Below are 20,075 nucleotides of genomic sequence, written 5' to 3' on the forward strand. Positions count from 1 at the left end.
GCATCCCTAAATATTGAAGCAGCCTACAGCTGCCTGGTGGACGGGGCAACATTTCTCCACATGTGGGATCAGCCTTGCTCAGGAAAGGCTATAGGACGTGCCCTGGAGGGGCTGAGAGGCTGATCGTGGTACCTATAAGTGCTGGATGTGCTCTGAGAATAATTATTGGATGAAAGTTCTCTGAGCACTTGAGCTAGGGGATATATCCTGTTTTTATTAGGCCTTGCTGTGAGCAGGATGCTAAAATTCTTGGACCTAAACTAAGTCCAAACAAGTTCAGTTTGGGGCAAAACTGTATGTTTAGAGATCTTTAAAACCAAACATTGTGGACCTGTGAAGGTTAGGTGCCTCTGCAACAAGACCAAGCAGGGATTTTCTGGACTCAGACACCTCCACGCCACCAATATCCCTCTATCCTTCTTTAGTGCCCAAGTCTTCTAAGGAAACCAAACCTTTGACCACAAAACACATCTGTAGCTATCTGTACTTCACATTGATACACGCAAGTTGGGGAAAGGGAAGCACCTTGGGGTTGTGGGGAACAATTTTGGCCAAAGACACTAAGCCAGTCCTTTATTATTCAAAGAATCATTGTATCTGTTCAGAGCAGGGACTGTGCTAGTTTTTTAGCTCTCATCTTCAAGTAACCCTCCACACAGAGAATGCTTGCCATTTACTCTTACCCAACAGCAGAAGTCTCTTCAGTTTTTGAGGTCTTTAATCAGGACTTGATACCTTTTGCTAGGCGAATATTAAAACTGAACAGCAGGCACTGCCCTCAGGACATGTTACTGAGCAAAAAACAACATTCTGCTGCACCAAGACAGCCAAATTGGCATAACAGTTCCTCCTGATTTAAAGTCCACAGATTTATAATCTATGAATAACACCCACCATCGTAGGATGATGCACTGATTTCAGGCTGCTGTGATCTGCAGCGCGACAATACTGAATTCCCAACTGCCCAGCTGGGAAGCCAGACTCCTCTGTGAGGTTTGATCTTGAGTCTAAACTGCCTGTAGTGAAATCAGTCATAAACCCATTTCACAGGGCACAGACTGAGGCTCACAGATAAGAAAATGCAACAGTAGATTTTTGGTTACTGACAGGAGAGGCTCTTAGGAAATGACACTGTAATTACTGTTACTATTTACCTGATTTCTGAGTGAAGCTTAACATTTATGACAAGTTGCTTAAAATAACCGGTTTCTTTGTTTACCAAGGGCCCACTTCTTCCAAGGCTTTCTCTGATGGCTTAGTGACCCAAAGGGTGTAATTTACATTGTTGCTGTAGCTCTCTGCTTTGGGGACCTCTTGTGGAGTCTCTTCTAAATTGCATGCTCAGGAAAATGTTTCCATGTTAATTTGTAGATAACATCAAAGAGCCTTTTACTTCACATGCCCTCATGTGGATTTGCAGAAGTTTGATAATACGAGATGCATCTAAAAGCAAAAGCAAACACAAGAGAGAAACTGCATTTTAAGAGGGGGAATTTAATGCCCAAGTGATGCTCCTTTACACTTTGGCTTCTTTACAGAGACAGCAATGAATATACATCATGTAAAGGAGTTCGTTGTAAGGGGGTGCGGGGGCTTGCTGATGGACAGTTGGGCTTAGGCTAATGTTGCTAATACAGGCCTCTGAGCACAGAGAATGACTGAGAGGTATTCCCTCTCCCTCCAGCTGCCTTGTTTCTGTCTTTCCCCAGCTTCCCCACAAGGATCCCAGCCCTATCTCCTTAATCCCTTCCCTCTTCCATGGCCATTCCCTCATCATTCCAGCCCCCCTTGCACTGATACCCAGGCTGAGTACTTTGAAGCCGTGAAGTGCTGTTTCACATAACTAATCCTTTTCCAAGCCTCCTACATCAAGCGAGCAGCCTCTGGGCAGACTCCTCTGAGATAAGCAACTTACAAGTCTATGCATGAGCTAATTTGTGAGAGGAGACCCGACAGTGGCTCACACCAGTAGGTTACAGTTATGCTTGCAGTATGTCCTGAGGTCCTCTCTCTCCGCCCACCTGTCCCCTGGCTTCCCCTCACCGCACCGCCGGGAGCCCCACGGCCTGCACAGGCCGCCGAGGGGAGGCCTTGCCCGGCCAGGACCAGCGCAGGGCCACGGCCTGGTAGCACCTCAGGGCACGGGCTTCCTCCAGGGCAACCCCGCGCCCGCAGACGGGCGCCCCGAGCTCCCTGTTCCGGGCTGGGCTCGCCCGACCCCGGCCTGAGCAGGAGAAAGGTAGGAGGAGGCCGCCATTGCTACGCAGGCAGCAACGCTGCCACAGCGCCCACTTCCGCCTCGGCAGCCATCATGGCGGACACGCTCCCCTCCCTCACGTGACAGTCCCGCCAGCCCTCTCTATGGTAAGTCCTCCTTCGGCGGCGGCGTCCGCCGCGTTGTGTCTATGGTTTCCGCGCGGTGCCTTGTGGGCGCTTGGCGGAATTATGGCGGTGGCGTAAGGGCTTGGTTGCGCAGGGTGGGAGGAGGCGGGAGTGTAAGTACTCGGAGAGGTGGAGGGCGTGGGGCTGCTGGAGGGCTGTGGTGGGTCCCTGAGGGGGGAAAAGGCGGCCCTGGGTTAGGGGTGCTGGAGAGGGGTGTCCCTGCGTGGGGACGGGCTGCGGCCGGGTCGGGGGTGAGCTGGGGCGGGAGCGTGGCTGAGGAGAGCAGCGGAGGGTGGTTGGGTTGGGGGGTGAAGGGGCGGCCTGCGGGCCTCACGGCGGAGCTCCAGGTACCAGGCGGTGTGAGGGAACCCGCTGGGTGGAGGCGGGAGCGGCGCAGTGCTCCAGCGCCTGCTGCGGGTCTGGGTTTCCGCGGGGTGATTGCTGGGGCGGGCTGTGGCCGGGGTCGGGCTCCCCCGTGACGGCGGTCAGGAGGGGTCCAGCGGGGATGCGCAGCGCTGCCTGGCCGGGGCAGCTCAGCTCCAGGTCAAGCCCAGTCACTTTCGCTCGGTTTGGAAGTGAGCTAATAAACCCTGCTTGGCCGGTCCTGTCTTCGTGTAGCACTGAAAAGCGTTCTCCAAGGCTGTGTTTCTGAAACTTAAGAGGTCAGTGTGACGGTCCCTGAGCGGTTTTGGATTGAGTTTGGGTCCTTTAAGGCCAAGCCAAGTGCAAACTGACGGGAGAAAGAAACAGGGATAGTTTCCAGGGGATTTAATGCCTCATGAAACTATGCAGTCATGTTGTATCTGATTCTTCACCTGAACTCATAGATTCTCCCTATTACATTTAATTAACACAGATAGGTTCTGAGAGCAAGTGGCTTTCTTGGATTGTAGTCTGGCAGAGTGTGTGCCAAGACAGAGCTAAAATGTCTTGCTGAGCTCCAGCTGACTTGCAGAGCGTCACTGAAAAGTGTCAGCAATCCTTGGTCAACGAGCCAAGGCTAGTTACTGTCTCACTTCTTTTAAAGGTGTTTCTGTCTGTTAACTCTTTTCTGAGTAGCAGTTCAGTGTCAGTAACTGTGTTCTGCCTGAGGGGATGTTACTTTGAGCGACAAATTAATGTTATGATTTTAACACTGAAGTCATGTGTTTTGTAATCTCATTAAAAATGAAACAATAACAAATAATGCAAGCAGAGCATAAATGACTTTTGTTTCTGTATCACAAAAGCATATGGAACAATACAATTTTTTTTCCTCTGCTTTTTAACATTCTTTAAAATGTTCTCTTGTCATTCTTTAACATCCAGCCTTCTGGTGGGTAGGACCGGTGCCTTGGACTGGTGCCTTTATGTACATCTGCAGATGTGTCTGTCTTGTGTCTTGTATATCTTTAGTCAGTGATTAATGGATGCGTGTGTCTTGGTGAAGCAGGAATGAGCAGTTTCAGATAATAGATTTAAGATGGCCCAGGTTGATCTTACAGGGTATTTTTGGCATTGGTTGGCCATCTTAAACTCTTGGCATAGCAGTTTAGGATTGCAGGGTCTCCTCTCTGGCAGTGCTGAACGCAGCACATGCTGACAGGGTGTCTATGTGACTGAGGCTGGTCAGAGTCTGTTTCACTCCTTTGCCACAGAAGAATTGATAGTAGCAACTTCGGGCATCAGCTAGTTCATTTTTAGGACATGCTGGTGGTGCATGAGTTCTTGTAGTTTCTAAACGAGAGCTGGTGGAAACTTCTGCATTTGTCTGAGCTTTGTTCATTGCATTTAGTTTGCATAAGGGTAAAGCTGTCGGCCTTGTGCTACCAGGGAAACATTAACCCCAGCTCATCAGACAGTTTTGGTGACCAGCTGGAGCTCTGCTCAGGTCGATCCCAAAGGGCTGTGCTGCAGCATTAATGGCAGTGCTGTACCTGTACCAGAGGACTGAACAGGGCCAGGGTGAGGGCTGGAGCATTCAGAGTGCGTGATCTTCATCATATTTAATTATCAACACCATCCTCGGCATGCTACGGTCCGCGTCAGCCAGCATTTCTGGTGATGATACCTAGGTACAGTTTGGGGAGTAACAGAGGGGTCATTCCCAGTAGGGAGTCATTTCTGGCTGTCATTTTGCAGGAGGGGAAAGGGTTTAGTTACAAGACTGTACCACTTGCCTTAAAGATAGGAGATTGGCTCCTGGGAATTTTTATTTACTTTGTAAATGTAGCTTCGCATTCTTGTTGGAGTCTGTGTATCATCTTTCAAAGACATTGGAAGTTAATTTCTCTTGAAAATCTGAATAGATTCTGTCAATAAAAAGCTCCTTAAGTTTTGAGGATCATGTGGCAAGTGATAGCTGATATTGTGTAGTGGGACTTATCATTGCTGCGACAGTTTTAGGAACAACGTAGCTTCTGATGAATGTCTTTCACTGTAAGTTGTAGTAACAACTGTTTTTTATCCTTGATTCTGTAGTAGTTAAAATGACGACAGCAGCGAGGCCAACATTTGAACCTGCAAGAGGAGGAAGAGGAAAAGGTGAAGGAGACTTAAGTCAGCTATCCAAACAATATTCCAGCAGAGACCTTCCTTCTCATACTAAAATCAAATACAGGTTGGTGTTGGTTTTTTTGGTCTCACAGCAAAACAGGCTGGGAATGATTTTTTTGTTGTGAGTGGTACTCTGAAATTTTTCACAGTAGATGTTCATGACACTGAGCAGGCACCGGAGATTGCGCAGCAGCATGGAACGAGTGGGCTGAAAGTGCAAGTCTCGAAAGCAGACTTAAGAGATCAAATGCGTTGCAAGTAATTGGAGAGGTTTCATTTTAGTGGTATTTATTACTGCTTATGGAAGTGAATTGTCAGAAGAAAGTGAGACAAAGCATTTCAGGCAGTGCAGTGGAGCGAAAAATCAATGGGAACGGTAGGAGCTGACTGAGCCACTGAGGGTGCTGTCACTTGCAGAGCAGAATGGGATAAGAGGAGTGAAGTTGAGCATGTCTTAAAAGCAGGAAAACCACATCATGTATTTGGCAAAGGACCGCTGGGAAAGGGCATTAAAAGGAGGCAGGGGAATCATCGGATAGCACTCAGGCAGTAATACGTGTTGGAAGAGCTGATGTGGCTCATCACTGCAAGTGGCTCATGCGGGTCCTGACAGAGGAAATTGCTTTAATCAGTGTGAAAGATAATGGTATCTTATGAATATTTTCCTCTGTTTGAAGTGCATAACACATCTTCGTTATCCTGTTGAAAGATGAAATGAAATCTGGAGTCAGTGTGATACAGATACCTGGAATTTAAATGAAATGTGTCAGCTTAGAAATGTTTTTTCATCTAGCTGATGTTACTCTTGTCAGTGAAATTACTGTTAAGGTTTTACATTTGCACTTTTTTGTGCAGGTGTTTACCCTTTCACCTCTCTCCTCCTGACCCTTTGGTTTGAAGAATACGTATGGATAAGGGAGTTGGAGTGCTTTGGAGAATACCAAAATCAACAGCACAAAAAGTGCTGTCGAATGCATTTTGTTATTATGAGAAAAATTGCTGGTGGTTTGTTTCTTTAAACAAAATGGGGTTTGGAACACCAGTCTGTTGCTTTGAAAGAAGTGTGTGGGGACAAATATGTGCAGGAATATACAATGAATGTTTTAACAAATGCCTCCGTGTGTGTGAGAGAGAGATGAGGGGGCATTAAGTGTCTTCTGTTCTTTCTCCCAAATACCTAATACAAAGTTGTCTTTGTTAAATTGCCAGGACCGCATCATTGCAGGAAAAGTTCAGTGTTTCAGTCCCATTCATGTTCGCTTGAATGACACAGGGTTTGGGAAGATTTTGCAGCTATATCAGGGATTCCAAGTTCAGGTTTTTAATTACAAAAGCAAATTACATACTTCATCATAAAGACAGGCTGTGCACACATGTATTTACAATGGCTGAAGTCTGGGTTTCTTCCAGGCACTCTTATTTTTAGCACTGGGTTCACAGAAAGGTGAAAGGAACTGCTGCTTTTTTTTATTCATTAGTTCTTTTCAAGATTTCCACAGAAAATTCAGTGCTCTCTAGGTTGAACTTAGTATGACTCAAATATAAATAGTCCGTTGCTTTTGTCCAGCGTGTGTTACATAAAAGAGGGAAAAACATATATTTGCAATATGTTTCACTAAAGGTAGTGTTTTGCCTGTTCTCCCAACTTTTTTTTTTATGGTCATGGGAGATTATCTGGTATGTCTCTTGGAGGGGAAAAGGTTTATGAAAGGTATGTTCTAGTCTTGGTCTTATCTGTAAGCCTTAGAGACTGTTTGCAGCAGCAACTTGGGATGATAAAACAGCGAGGAAAGTTGATCATAATGCTGGTGGATGTCTGCTAGGACTGGGCTTGGGCTGCTGCAGAACAGAAGATTTAGACGTAGCCACAAGAGGTAGATGTAGTCATCCTGTTTTTGCAGGAAGTTATATAGGGTCTTTTAATTCATTTGAGAGCCATTGGATGGAGCATGTGTGCGTGGCATTGCGTGTCTGTGTGTGTGTAACGCATACAGAGAAGGGGGCTGATGAAGAGAGAATAAAGAAACATATGTCTGCATAGTACTCAGTTCTTATTCTTTATACTTACCTGTTCACTCCAGGATTTAGTGACGTCCTTCAAAAAATTGCTCCCACCTGCAGCTTCAACTTCTTCCCCCCTCATGTTGTTTTAGACAGACCACTCAGGATGCTCCTGAAGAGGTGCGTAACCGTGATTTCAGAAGGGAGCTGGAGGAGAGAGAGCGGGTCGCTGCAAGAGAAAAGAATAGAGACAGACCAACCAGAGGTAAAAACAAAGAAACAAAAAATCTTAATACCTTTGTGTGGCATTGCTCTTGCACAAAACTCGGCGCTGTAAGGAGTTTGCAGGTTGCAGACAGCATGTCATGAGAGTAGAATTTAGGGTATTGGTCTGATAGTTCAGAGCTGTTGACCTGCAAGGGAATGTCCACTGGCTTTCATGCTGGCTTCGTGCTAGGCAAAAATCTAGGCCAGTCAGTAGAACAGCGTAGGCCATCATGCAGGCCAGCTGATACAGTATGATTGTAAAGAATTGGCAACAAGTATGTACAGCTAATAAAGGGCTTTTTTTGTACTTGGACAAGCGGGACAGGAAGGAGAAGGGGAATGACTCATCTTCTAGTGTTGCAGCACCAGTATAACAATAAATCCATTTTTTAAAGTATGCAATTCTGTTCAGGTATAGTGAAATGATAATTAAAATGACTCAAAGGTGTGTTTTTTGAGAACTAGTCATTTATAATATTAAGCTTGACAGAATTTAGGTACTTTAGGTGTAGGTGTGAAATGTACAGCGCTATTGTGGCGCTCTCAAGTTCACAAACGAAAGCAGATGTGGTTTGGACCAAACTGGCCAACAGTAGTGCTTTGGGGTGATCTCCACTGCGAACTCTCCGACTGGATATATAGAATAAGGATATTTCTCCACAGCTTTTTCTTCTGCTGTTTTTCCTTCTTGAAATAATGACTTCAAAAAACTTTTGGAGGTCAAATTCTAAGTTTGGGGATGTTAGTGCTTCCCTTGAGGATACCTACAGGGGAGGAATTAGCATAGGCATTAAGATTGAGAAGTGAGGAAAAAGTAAGCATAAGCTTGTATCTCTTACTCTAATGCAATCTTTGTGAAGGTTTTTGCTTTCTGACATTAGGTGCTGTTAAATGAAGTGACTTAGTTGCTTTTTTTTTTTTTTTTTTTTTTGTAAATCGTATGCCATAGAACACACAACTTCATCTTCTGTGTCTAAGAAGCCTCGGCTAGACCAGATTCCTGCAGCTAATCTTGATGCAGATGATCCGCTTACTGATGTATGTATCTCTTTTCTGTCTTATTTCCTTTCATCGTCCTGCCTTCAGGACAATGAAAGCTGTTAATAGAGTATATAGTTTTAGATCTGCTAAAGATTTAAGACAGGTTCCAACATATCTTCCTTTTACAGTTACTCTGCTGTGGTGGAAGTCCAGAATGGTTCAGAGGATTCAGGTCCATGCTGTAATGGTATTCTTGGAAAGCACACAAAAACTAGGGAACTGAAAATACTGTTTAATGTATGGGGAATGGGTGACTTTTTAGACTCAGTCAACTACTAGGTTAGTTAAAATTCCCCTAAGGTAGAACTGTTGAGATACCCTGACTGTCTGCATGAGCAATGGATTCTTGCTCTTCACTCCTCTCCTCATGCTGACATCTAGGAGTTAGGTCTAAGGCTTGACAGTAAGCTGAGGTTTTTTTTAATCCTGTTATATTTGGTCCCAACAATATTGGACGGGGTATTCGAGCACACTATTATAATGACTTACGTTACAATGATTAGAGAGTGATTGAGGGCAGTCATTCTCTAGAATCTGTCAACTACATAGCATTTGAATTATAAAAATGCAGTCATCCAAAAAGCACAAACATATTTTACTGTACAAGAGTGAATAAACTGTTTGTATTGTATTTGCTGCTGCTACAAGCACCCAAGTACTTCAGAAATTAGCTAGCAGCAAATTGCAGCCTTACCTGGGCAGACCAGGGCTGTTTTTATTAAATGAAATGAACGAGCTGCTTCTTGTTTCCATTTGCTGCTATTAGGAAGATGATGAAGATGAGGACTTGGAAGACAGTGATGATGATGACACTGCAGCTCTTTTGGCTGAACTGGAAAAAATCAAGAAAGAACGAGCTGAGGAACAGGCTCGAAAGGTAAAATCTCACCCATTAAAGGGCATCTTTGCAGTTTTTTGCAAACTGGTGTTTATTAAAACTGGTGTGCCTTAAGTACTTAGAACGAGAGAGAACTGGTCAACAAAGTAAGTGCCCTTCAAAACTCTTCTCAAGTGGAGTCTGATGGATTTGTTCTTCTATCTAATAATTGTTGTCAAGAATTTTTTTCTTCAGTAGAAATACTGAACATTTTACTCACTAAAACATTTTATTTGCTTTCCCACCACTTTGTAGAGGCATTGAGTCAAGATAATCTTGCTGTTCATATGCAAGTCCTTCTCTTGCTATCATACCAAACTATATAGTGGCATTAGTGACCTAAATACTACTCAGTGTAATTTCATTTGTTAACTAGCTTTTATGAAACAAGAAGTAAGATTTTTTTTTTTTAAAGTATATTTATGAATTAAAATATGTATGCTTTTTGATGCTTTTGCTTATGGCTGAAAGTTTTATACAGTAGTTGCTCTTTCACGGCATTGGTGCTGCATTGCCTTGGCAAGGAGCACCAGTTGTAAGACCAGAACTATTTTCATGTGATTATACACAGGCAAGTTTATTTGAAAAATGTCTCCACAAAAATTAATAATAATACGGCAGTCTTTTCAGAACTTGGAAAGTCAATTCACACATAGCCTTCGCACCTCCCTATAATCTCTCTCTCTACAGGTAGAAACACCATGTTCTGCCCTTGAAAGGGGAGGGAAGGCCCTGTAGTTAGAGATTGTTTTCCCATGAGTGGGATCACATCCGATGCCATTGGCTCCCACACCTCCTTGGTGCAAGAGATACTGTTGGGGGGGAGCGCATTAGCAAAATCCCTGATTGATGAATTGACTTCTAGGGATTGTTCTGGGAATAGTCTGTGTTGTCAAACTGATCAGGACTTAGGATGAGCTGTACTGGCTCTAACATTGTATTGCAACAGAGTTTAGAATCCCGGTATTTCATCTGTACTACTGAAACGCTCTGCCTCTGGTGGTGCAACAGAAGTGGTGGATATGAGCAGCATTCCCTCTTCTGCTTTTAGTTTTTTTTTGAGTGGGGCTTAAATTGTTTTAGTGATTTTGAAAAATGTTGCATACCTCGGTTTGAGTAATTTTGTATGTTATACGTAGATTCTACATCAGTGTAAAAAAAACCCCAACAACAACAACAAACAAACAAATAAAAAACAACCTTGTCATCTTTGCATAAGGTAATCTGAGATGTTTTTAGAACATGCTAAATAAACATTAAGTGCTGATCAGGATCTTTACTGCTGTGACAACTTAATGTTTTGATGCCTCTGCACTACTCATAATCTTATCATAGATAAATACGCACGCTTATAGCGTTGTGTTTTTCACAAATGCTTTCCAGTAGAGTCAACTGGCAGTGAACAGGACATAGCCTCTAGCAGACACTAGGAACAGCTAGGTGAGAATAATGTTTTAAATGCTGTAGGCAGCAATGTAGTGCTTGACCACGCTTGGCTAACAATATAGAAATTTACCTTTAGAATCAACAAGGCCTGTAAATCCAGTGAGCTTTGCAATTTTGGAGTTAAGTATTTTGGAAGGCTAAAAGCTGTATCATGCTGGTTTAGTGCAGAAATTTTGCTGTAGAAGACTGTTGATACTTGCTTCTCCACCTGACCTGTGAGTGGTCTTTTACATTAAAGTGTGTCTGAAAGTGTCTCTCATCTCTTTATCTCGGCATTTGAAGCACATCATGCAGTCATGAAATTGTGTTCTGCAGTAATAACATGGTGAAAGTGACTTAAAAACACTGGCAACAATTCTTTCATGTATTCCTGTGTGAAATGTACTAAACTACAAATTAAGGGTAGCAGTGTGTAGGGAAGACTTCTACTTCAGCTGTTCTTGTACAGTGCTTAAAATTGAAAGCTTAGAGCTATATGGATTTTTCACTTTGCCTGATAGTTGAAATTATATATCTAGATTAAACAGCATGACTTGTCACATTTCAGCGTAGAAAACTTGCATTAGGAAAATAATGGTAGTAAATCGCAGCACAGACAGCCAAGTGCATGCTTCTCTGTTCAGTGTATAGAAAGCAGGAATGTTATCATCTCTATGAAGTTCTTATTTTGTCACTAGAGGGTGCTAAAAGCTATGAAGTATTTAGTGTAGCACTTGTTTTATTTTGCTGGCTCTTAACTGGTACTATTTTTTACCTTCATGGATGTTCTCCTTCCCCCAGAAGCAGGGTTTATAATGTCCAATGCCACATGCATACTGAAAACATGCACGCTTATCTGAAATGAATAAGTTTGTTTCTTCCTAAAAATAACTATTAGTTATTTATTTGCAACAGTGCACGCTGTTGCACGCTCACTACCTACTCTGTTCATCCTTTCACTGGTTGGTGGCTGATGGCTGTCTTAAAAAGTGATGTCTTCATTAACAGTGGGTGCTGTACAGGTACTTGGAATTTTATTTTCTTGGGGTTTTTTGAGAGTAGGAAACTAAGACTATGTTGATAGAAAAAGTAAAAACCAAGGTGGGGCGCAGCCTTGGAAAGAGTCTTTGGGAGTAAGGGTCTCCTTAGGAAAGATCACTTACGTATGTTGGCTTTAGGGGTGCAATCTGTTTAGATTGTGCCTTGTTTTCCATGGCTTTGAAATAAGGTGTTACTGGCAAAGCATTTTCTAGCCATTTTATGTAAATCCCTTTTTCTTTCAGATATGTGGGATTTCATGTTATTATGTATTGCAAACCGTAATTTAAACCTAATTTTATAAGTAACCTTATATTAGTCATCCAGCTGCCTTCAGGATAACGTCTCGTGTAAAATCTTAATTGTGTAGTCACTGTTAGTCCTAATCCACATACAGGGATGGTTCATCTGCTGAAACACTGCTGTCCATAGTAGACAGCTTGGGTAAACCAGTGGCAAGGCAGAGGGGAACTGCAGAGTGAATGCCTGTTCACTCTTCTGCATGTCATTCTCAAATCTCTTTGTTGTTATACAGACAGATTAACATGTCTCTGCATCTTCTTGGAACATGCCAGGGTCTTAACAAGATGAAGTGGGTAAAAACCAGTAATATATCCCAAATTTGTGCCATGTGTACATTTTTTCCTGATACTTTTTGATTTACTAAAATGCTAGTCCAATTATTTCTGAAACTTCATTTAAAGTAAACTGTATTTTTGTTAACTGTTTTCACTCATCACTTTGGTATCCAGTATTTAAGTTGCCATGAAAGGAGTACTGCACCGTTTAAAATGCATGGTGAGACAGCAGTTAAAAACAAAAGATGAGAATCTGCTTTTTTTCAGATCATCATGCTCTCCGTTAACTTCCCTTATGTGGTAATACCAATTTCCATAGAAATCCTCTAAATCTGATTTTGACAAATGTTAGTATTAAGAGATTCTAACTTCCTTCACACTGATTTTTCCCTTTAATCTGTTTGTCAACCAAATAAGCAATTGCTGTCAAAGCCTGTTAGCTCCTCAAAATGCTTAAATTCCCTTGAATTCTGTAGAAACATTAAATAAATACTACGAGCGTTTTTAAAAACTGATTGAGCATGGGAGGAGTCCTGACTTTTCTCACGCCCTTCACAGTTTTATTCGCTCAGCTTGTTTCTAGTAGACACTAAGTTGAGCAGGAAATTTTAGTTTTGAAAGCCATTTCTGTAGAATAATTCTGGGTCTGTCTAAAACTGTACAAACGCTAGGTCTGCTGTCTATGTGAACTATCCATGGATAGGTTTCATGGAAACATTTCAATATTCCAAATTCAGCATTACAATGCTCTTGATCTTCAATTTTCAAGCACTTCCTTAAAAGGTAAATTGAAATAATTAAAAACAAACCTCAAACCAGTGAGCAGCTGAATGTATGTGCGCAGTTCCAGCAAAGCTATTTTAACATCCAGTCATTTTATGCTGAGATGTTTAAGTCTGAGAATAGACTTAAAGTTTTTGTTTTTTTTTCTTACAGTTTTATTTCACCAAGTGTTTCCCTGTAACTGACTGTATTGCTTTACCAATGGTGAAAATAGATCTTAGCTCTGTCCTGTGTTTTAGCCATGTCACAGACTTTCAAATGAAATATTAGTAAATGAATCTTGATAAATATTAACCTTTTCACTTAAATTTTAAGGGTCTAACTAAAACTAGAATATCAAATCACTGATTAAGAAAGAATTTCAATAAAGAGGCAAAAGCAGATGGCAGAGTATGTTTCGTCATTAAATGTCTGAGACATGCTAGCAATACTTACCCTTGCCAAGAACTAACGATAATGTCCCCTCCCTTGTGGGCAAAATGACAACAAATCTGCGTATACACACTGCAGTTGTGATTGCTCTGTGCTCTTATTTTTTGAAGTTCCAATCAGTTATTTGAATTGCTGTATTGCATTGAGTTAGTAATTTGCACAGGATCAAATAACTGGAGTGGATTTCTGCATTATTGAGTTTTGTTCCCTGCTGCTAAAGGCAGTGCTGTCGTGGTTTGTCATTCAAAAATTAGCCTTTAAATAAGGTTATGTGATTTTTTTTAATTCATTTCCCCCCCCCAGCCTTCAATGAAATGTGGGTATTTCAGGTTTTCTTTCAGCTACTTAATGTCTTTAAAAACTGAACAGGATAACTTACTTTAATACAGTGGAGTCATTTCAGGAATTTCAGCACTTTCTGTAAAAGTGATCTTGCTCTGTGCTAAGGGTAGGAACTATACTAAAAAAAAAATAACCATGGTAACAATAATGTTTTTCTTTCCTTTGCGGTCAGAAACAAATATGCCAAGGGGCTGTTATTCTTACAGCAAGATAAGAAATAATTGTTTAGTTAAGGTTAATAACAGTTTTGTCCGCTTTTTTTTTTCCCTGACTGTGATGCCACATGGTGAGTTCAATTGTACAGTGGAGGCTTGCTTTGAGATCTAATTCACATAGCAGCGTCTCCATCTGCTTCCTTGGGGTATGGGACTCCCTCAACCAGTCCAGTCTTATTCCCCACACCATAATATTCCGTTTTTATTGCCTCTGCTTCTAACATGGTGGTTACAACATGGTTGACTTCTGATTCATCTGTGCAGATAGTCGGTGCAACACGCTGCCATTGAAAAGCACAACGCTGCTGTCTGTAGTGATGGAATAATCTGTAGCATGGTTTTTTGTTAAAATGGCTTAGGAAAAGAGTTGTGTACCTTGTCTTGCTGAACGGAAAGGCAGGCAAAGAGGCATTATTTTAGAAAAGGTGGAGTAAGTAGAGAAATACTATTTTCCCCTTTAGGCTTTTCTTCTGTTGTGGGTTTGTTGTATCCATAGTGTTTTAGCTTAATAAGCCTTTGTTCCACCACACAAAAGAACAATGTAGGCTTTGGAGCAACCCGAGCCACTTATTTTGTGAACAGCTGTGCTTGATCGTGCCTCAGAGGTGTGAAGCTCAGACAGCTATGAAGGTTATGTCTGGTCTGTTTGATTTGATACAACCCATGCTCCATCGCCTGGAGCGTCCTGGCTTTCAGTGGAGGAGTGGGCAATGGAAGATTGATGTGGAAAATTCTGAAACATAATGAAAACCTCATTTGGCTGGAGATGAGGGATTCTGCAGCTCTGGCCAAAATGTATAACTTAGCTTAAGTGTAAATGTCAACTTTACACCACTGTGAGTTATATCTAGTATTTCCTCCATGTCATGTCTCTAAGATACAAAACTTAGTAAATTACCTTTTTTTTAATCTTGAATACCTTCTTTAGGTGGTTTTAGTGAAGCTAAATAATACAAAAAATCTTCAAGACTAATCTTCAGAATTAGCCTGCTTCCTAAAACTTGTAGCAAATGTGTTGAAATGTCATCCAAACTAGAACAGCCTTGAACGACTGAATTCCATAAATAAATTACCACGCGTGACAGGTTGTCTTTGTAAAGTGACTAAAACTGGCGATGCCTTACTCAACAGATCTGTTCCCTGTTTCCTTTCAGACTCTAATCTGTTGATCTTTAATGACAAAGATAAGCTTACGCAGTTTGTTACTACTTCTAGTTGTTCTGCCTCTGCAGGTCTAAAAGACAGCAGAGTTCTGTTTGTGAACAGAGCTGAGAAACAGCGAACGGTCGCACAAGTGCCCAGGGGCTCTGCAGCATCTCTGACAGGCGATAGGGAGAATCAAGCTTTGAAAGTAAGATTCATGGGTGTTTGCTGTAACTGTTGTCACAATAAAAGAATGTTTGACAGTTTCTGTTAGCATTGTGTTCATAATTGTTTTTAATAATTTAATAGGTGCAAAAGTAAAATGTAATCATTTGAAATTCCCAAGATTGCGCCTACCATTTCTTTTGATTATAGTGCAATTTTTGCTACCGTCTAGTCCTCTGGAAGCGTAGTTGACTTGAGTCAATGTAGTTTTTTGCTAGCAATGAGCAGTTTTAGACAGAATTCAGTTGAGCTTGAAATGCCAAGTTGTTGGGGTCAATGTACAAGTTATGTATCCCAGCTTCCTTGGTGGTGCAGTGGAGATGCAGTCAGTAGAGCCTGGAGCGTGGTTGGTCTCCTGTGTGTGTAGTTTAGCGTGAGCAGAAGAGCTGTCTTGACTCCTTATTGTATTCTCTAGATCTCTGCTGAGATGTGAGCTCAGATGCCTACAAGCAGATACCTAGATGTAGTGTCTTAATCCGGAGCTAAGTCCTGCTCTTAGTCATATACTACTGCTGTAGCGTAACGCTTCTTAAAAGTGTTATTTCAGTTTTGGTTTTCCTTCTCTACATTTTGTCACTTTAGTCTGATAATGCTTTTTTCGTTAACAGAAAGTGAACTATGTCAGGCTAATTGAGGCTGAGGGATATTACATGCGTTATGTAAAGCAGGTAAAAGTTAGGATGATGCCTAACATGCCTTTTTAAAATCTTATTATAGAAAAGTTAAGTGTGCATCTGTGTGTAATAAGAACATTGGAGTAGTTACTACTGTATGCATTTTTTTTTTAGGATTCTTAATATTGACTTTATCTTTTTCTAATGATTCAGATGACTGAGTGCTTTTCACTTCTCTTCATGCATGGTAGAGAATGCTGGAACAATCAGCTTTTTAGGAGCTGTTGAGATTAAATCTGACACAGGGCAAAAAGGGGGAAAAGAACTGTAATTCCCCCCCCGCCCCCAAAAAGATGCTGACTGATTCCAGTGGACTTTTGACCATCGAATAAACACTGTGTGTGGAGTGCATTGTAGTTCTGTATTTGTCAGTGGTGTGCGGATGCATTTTCATGCATCATTAAAAAAAAAAAAACCTGCATAAGATATTTATGTGTGCCCTAGATAAAGCGGTGCATGATGCACAGGTTCAGTAACTTTGGATCATGGCCGAAGTTAATGTCTTAGAAATTTGAGCGTGAGACTGTGCCATGCTCTGCATGCCACCTTGAGAAGAGTTCCCCTGGAGTTCAGCTCTAAAATGGAAAACTGCTGTGTCTGTTTGCATATATAAACTTGGAAGTTCTCTCTACAGAAGCATTTGTCAACAGGGGAGTATTAATTTCTTACAATGCTTTTATTAGTGCTACCTTCTCTTGAGTATAGTCCAGTATGAATTTTTGGTTTGTAGCATTCTTACTGCTTTTAAGATTTGTCCCAGACCTCTTGTTTTTTCAAAGTCTCGCTTTTAATGGAGCATCAGAGATTAAATTTAATGAGGCAGAGCCTACCTGATTTTGGACAACACAGAGAACACTTCACATGCTTGCATCCTGCTGTAGATTTGCCTAATGGGCTTAAACAGAATCTGATCACCTCTCGGGAAGTACCTGAAAATCAATACTAATTTTTTTTGCTTGTACTATTATCTTTGATTTTGCTTGGTTTCAAATTAGTGCTTTGCATGCACGTGCTGTACAGTAGTCTTAAGAGCTGCTTGACTTCTGGTGGGAACACGACACAGACTGCAGTAAATCGGATTTCACTGCTGTTGGCTCCTCCATGTTACGGGGAAAGAAGATGGTAAATTAAAGGTTGGCATACTGTGCAGAAGAAGCTGCATGCATTTCTTGTCTCTAATCCACAGAGGAGAGAAATGTATAATTTGAATTTGTATTTCTAATACGGGGGAAATTGCTGTTCCATATCAAATATGTTTGTTCTCTGTGTTTCCTTATTTACTGGGGTGGTAATAACAACTGAAGTTGGAATGCAAATGTTGGATTTAGAGCTGTGTTTGAAAATGCAAAACTTTAGTTTATTTGTGTTACTAACTTTTAACTGCTGCAGTTTGTGTTAAAGCTGCATGGATACAGCAGCAAGGGCAAGTTTTGCCTACGCACGTGTTTTAATAAGGGCATTTCAGGGCTGTGCCATGCTTTTAAGCAATATGCCCTTTTGGGGAGCTTTTCCCATCCCACTAGCAATTAATTGCGGCTGGTTCTGAGTTCTACCTGTGAGAAGCAGTGTAATGGTAGGTGTTTTTTCATAACTAAAACTTGAGTAGATTTTGAAAGGTAAAATCTTTACCAGTGACCCTGCATCATCTAGTATTCGTATGTATGTTGGTACTGTTCTTAAGAGGGTTGGAGTGTTTTATAGGAATATTCCACATGACTGATCAGTCCAATTGAAAAACATTGTAAATTGTAGATAGTTTCAGTAATACATCACTTAGTATTGATTAAATGTTTGAAGCTAGAGAACTCTGGCTAGCATCAGTGTCCAAGTTTAGCACTTAAACCTTGTAAACGCTATCATCAAGAAAAACATTTCCTCTTTTGGGATCCCATAGCACCCCTCAGCCATGAATTTGCTGTGGTTTGGAAAAAAAAAACCCAACTTTGTGATCTCTTTGTCTTTAGTTTATATCATTTTTAAAAGCCGTGGTTCAAATCTCCTGCAGTGCTAATCAGTTTTCGGTGCATTTTTTAAGTAGAATGTCTTCAGACTATACTTCAGGGAGCGGGAGACCTAGTTAGTCATCCAAATTAAAGAATTATATTTTTTTTTCCTTCTGGTACTTTCATCAAAGAGCAGTCCTTGTAATACATTTGAAAGGTTGTGGAAAAATATGTTGATGTAAAATGAATATTACATATTCATTTTGAAGTCTGTGAACATTTAAGTCACTAAATATATTAATACACCTTGCAAGCGTGGGCAGTGAAATCTACTTTGTGTTGCCTGTAGTGCAGCGCTTCACTTAGGCTTGAGTTACATGCTTTTGACAGAACAAGGAGAAGAAAATTTTTCTGCTCCTTAATATTAAAACTCTTAAATAGTCTTATGACATCCACTGCTCGGTTTCATTTTAAATTTCTCAATAGTCTTTTTAACTGGTCCCTGGGGAAGGTGTAGTTGTAAAACCCAAGCAGATTGCTGAAGGTAATAGAGAAGTTTCAACATGCTGTAAGGTTCCTTCCACCTAATGAATATTGTATAATGTATTCTGTTTTCTCATGAGGATACAAAAAATCTTTTAATCTGTATACAGTTTTTAATATAATAAATACGTAAATGGTAAAGCTAGAATCTAACAATATTTGGTGGAACGTCAGAGGTAAGTAGAGCAGATATGAGTGTTGCTACATTCACAATTTAATAGCAAAGTTAAGCTCTTTAGAGTAGCTCTGCGTCTATCCTTATTCTACTCATACGCGTGTCAAACGCTCTGAAAAGTCTGAGTTAGGAATTAAAGCTCTATCTGTGTGGGTGTTCGCAGCTACATAATGTTTATCTCTACCAACTAGATGAGAAGAATGGCCCAGAAAAGTAATGTATCCATTTCTGGTTCTCAGGAACAAGAGCAAAAGGCTGAAGAAGAAAGAATTCGGATGGAGAACATTCTGAGTGGTAACCCGCTGCTGAACCTTACCGGCCCAGCACAGCCTCAAGCAAACTTCAAAGTGAAGAGGAGGTACTGTGCAATCTGTACTGTGGTTCCCATCCCCTTGCTCCCTCCTGTAACTCATAGTCTGAAAATGTCATCACTGCCATTGTTTTTTATTTCCTTCCTCAGATCTTGTCACAAGCGGTGTAATGTAGAATTGGGATACTGACGCGTTTGTCTAAACAAATCATCCTGCTACTTTATGTTTAAAAAAAAGAGAAAGAGAGATTGAGAATTGTGTTTGTCTGACATTGTTCATAATGATACAAAAAGTAACAGGACAATAGTTCCTCAAGAAATTTCATGTTATGCTCCCCTTTAAAATCTAGCTGGTTTAGGGTTTTTGTTTATTTGGTTTTTTTTAGTGCAACTAGACTTAATAAATAACAGCCTTTTTCTGAATACAATTCTTGTTTGCAGATATTCCAATTACTGAGTTTATCAAAATTAGGGCCATTAGATTCAAGTTTTCTTCTGCTCTGTTCAACTGGTCATTATTTCCTGTAAAGATAAAATAACCTTTAATCTACTGATACTCATCTTGCTTCTAACTCAGGAGCATGTAGGAGATGGCTTGGATTAGAAGAATAGGTCTTTTTTTCTTAAAGACTAAAATCTAATCCTAATGACTAGTTGTTCTTAGTACATTTAAATAGGAGGGCCAAACTTCATTTATATATTTTTGTAAATTGCACCTAATTTTCATACAAGCTTACTTAAGTTAAACACTTTTGTTTTCAGATGGGATGATGATGTTGTCTTCAAGAATTGTGCCAAGGGGATAGATGAAACAAAAAAGGACAAAAGATTTGTGAATGATACTCTGCGATCAGAATTTCACAAAAAGTTCATGGAAAAATACATCAAGTAGTACAATTTTATGTGCAGTGGTGCTGAAGGACTTGGAAGGTCATGATTGTTCCCTCCCTCTCCCTGAGAACTCAAGGCTGAATACCTGGTCATGAATTCCCAAATGCTTTTCCAAGATCATCAACAGCTTCATAATTAGTAATTGCTATGTATCTGGAGTTTTTATTCCTGCAGTATGTTTTCCTTTTCAGTTTTAATTAAATCAGTTTGTGTTTCATGAATGTTTTTCTGTTCACGTGCATTTACTTTTACTGG

The 20,075-nt window shown here is 40.9% G+C and overlaps 1 protein-coding gene across 3 annotated transcripts; it reads left to right on the forward strand.

Annotated features, from left to right (window-relative positions):
- The first annotated feature begins 2,345 nt into the window (after positions 1–2,345).
- CWC15 (CWC15 spliceosome associated protein) lies at positions 2,346–20,041 on the forward strand. 3 transcript variants are annotated; one of them, XM_075140129.1, is made up of 7 exons: positions 2,346–2,364; positions 4,843–4,981; positions 7,071–7,183; positions 8,135–8,223; positions 8,993–9,103; positions 18,859–18,977; positions 19,692–20,041. In XM_075140129.1, exons 2-7 carry the CDS (start codon positions 4,851–4,853, stop codon positions 19,819–19,821), a joined length of 693 nt encoding a protein of 230 aa, XP_074996230.1. In that variant the 5' UTR covers positions 2,346–2,364; positions 4,843–4,850; the 3' UTR covers positions 19,822–20,041. The 3 variants fall into 3 exon arrangements, with proteins under 3 accessions (XP_074996230.1, XP_074996228.1, XP_074996229.1); XM_075140127.1 differs by lacking the exon at positions 2,346–2,364 and adding an exon at positions 2,371–2,495; XM_075140128.1 differs by lacking the exon at positions 2,346–2,364 and adding an exon at positions 2,959–3,044.
- Positions 20,042–20,075: the final 34 nt, after the last annotated feature.

Source organism: Calonectris borealis, chromosome 1 (assembly GCF_964195595.1).
Source record: "Calonectris borealis chromosome 1, bCalBor7.hap1.2, whole genome shotgun sequence".
Lineage (NCBI taxonomy): Eukaryota > Metazoa > Chordata > Aves > Procellariiformes > Procellariidae > Calonectris > Calonectris borealis.

Excerpts from the sequence above, each read along its gene's own strand:
- CWC15 (XM_075140129.1), top strand. The coding sequence starts at position 4,851 with ATGACGACAGCAGCGAGGCCAACATTTGAACCTGCAAGAGGAGGAAGA. Across the intron at positions 7,184-8,134 it reads TAGAGACAGACCAACCAGAG|AACACACAACTTCATCTTCT; the intron begins GTAAAAACAAAG and ends CGTATGCCATAG. Across the intron at positions 18,978-19,691 it reads AACTTCAAAGTGAAGAGGAG|ATGGGATGATGATGTTGTCT; the intron begins GTACTGTGCAAT and ends TTTTGTTTTCAG.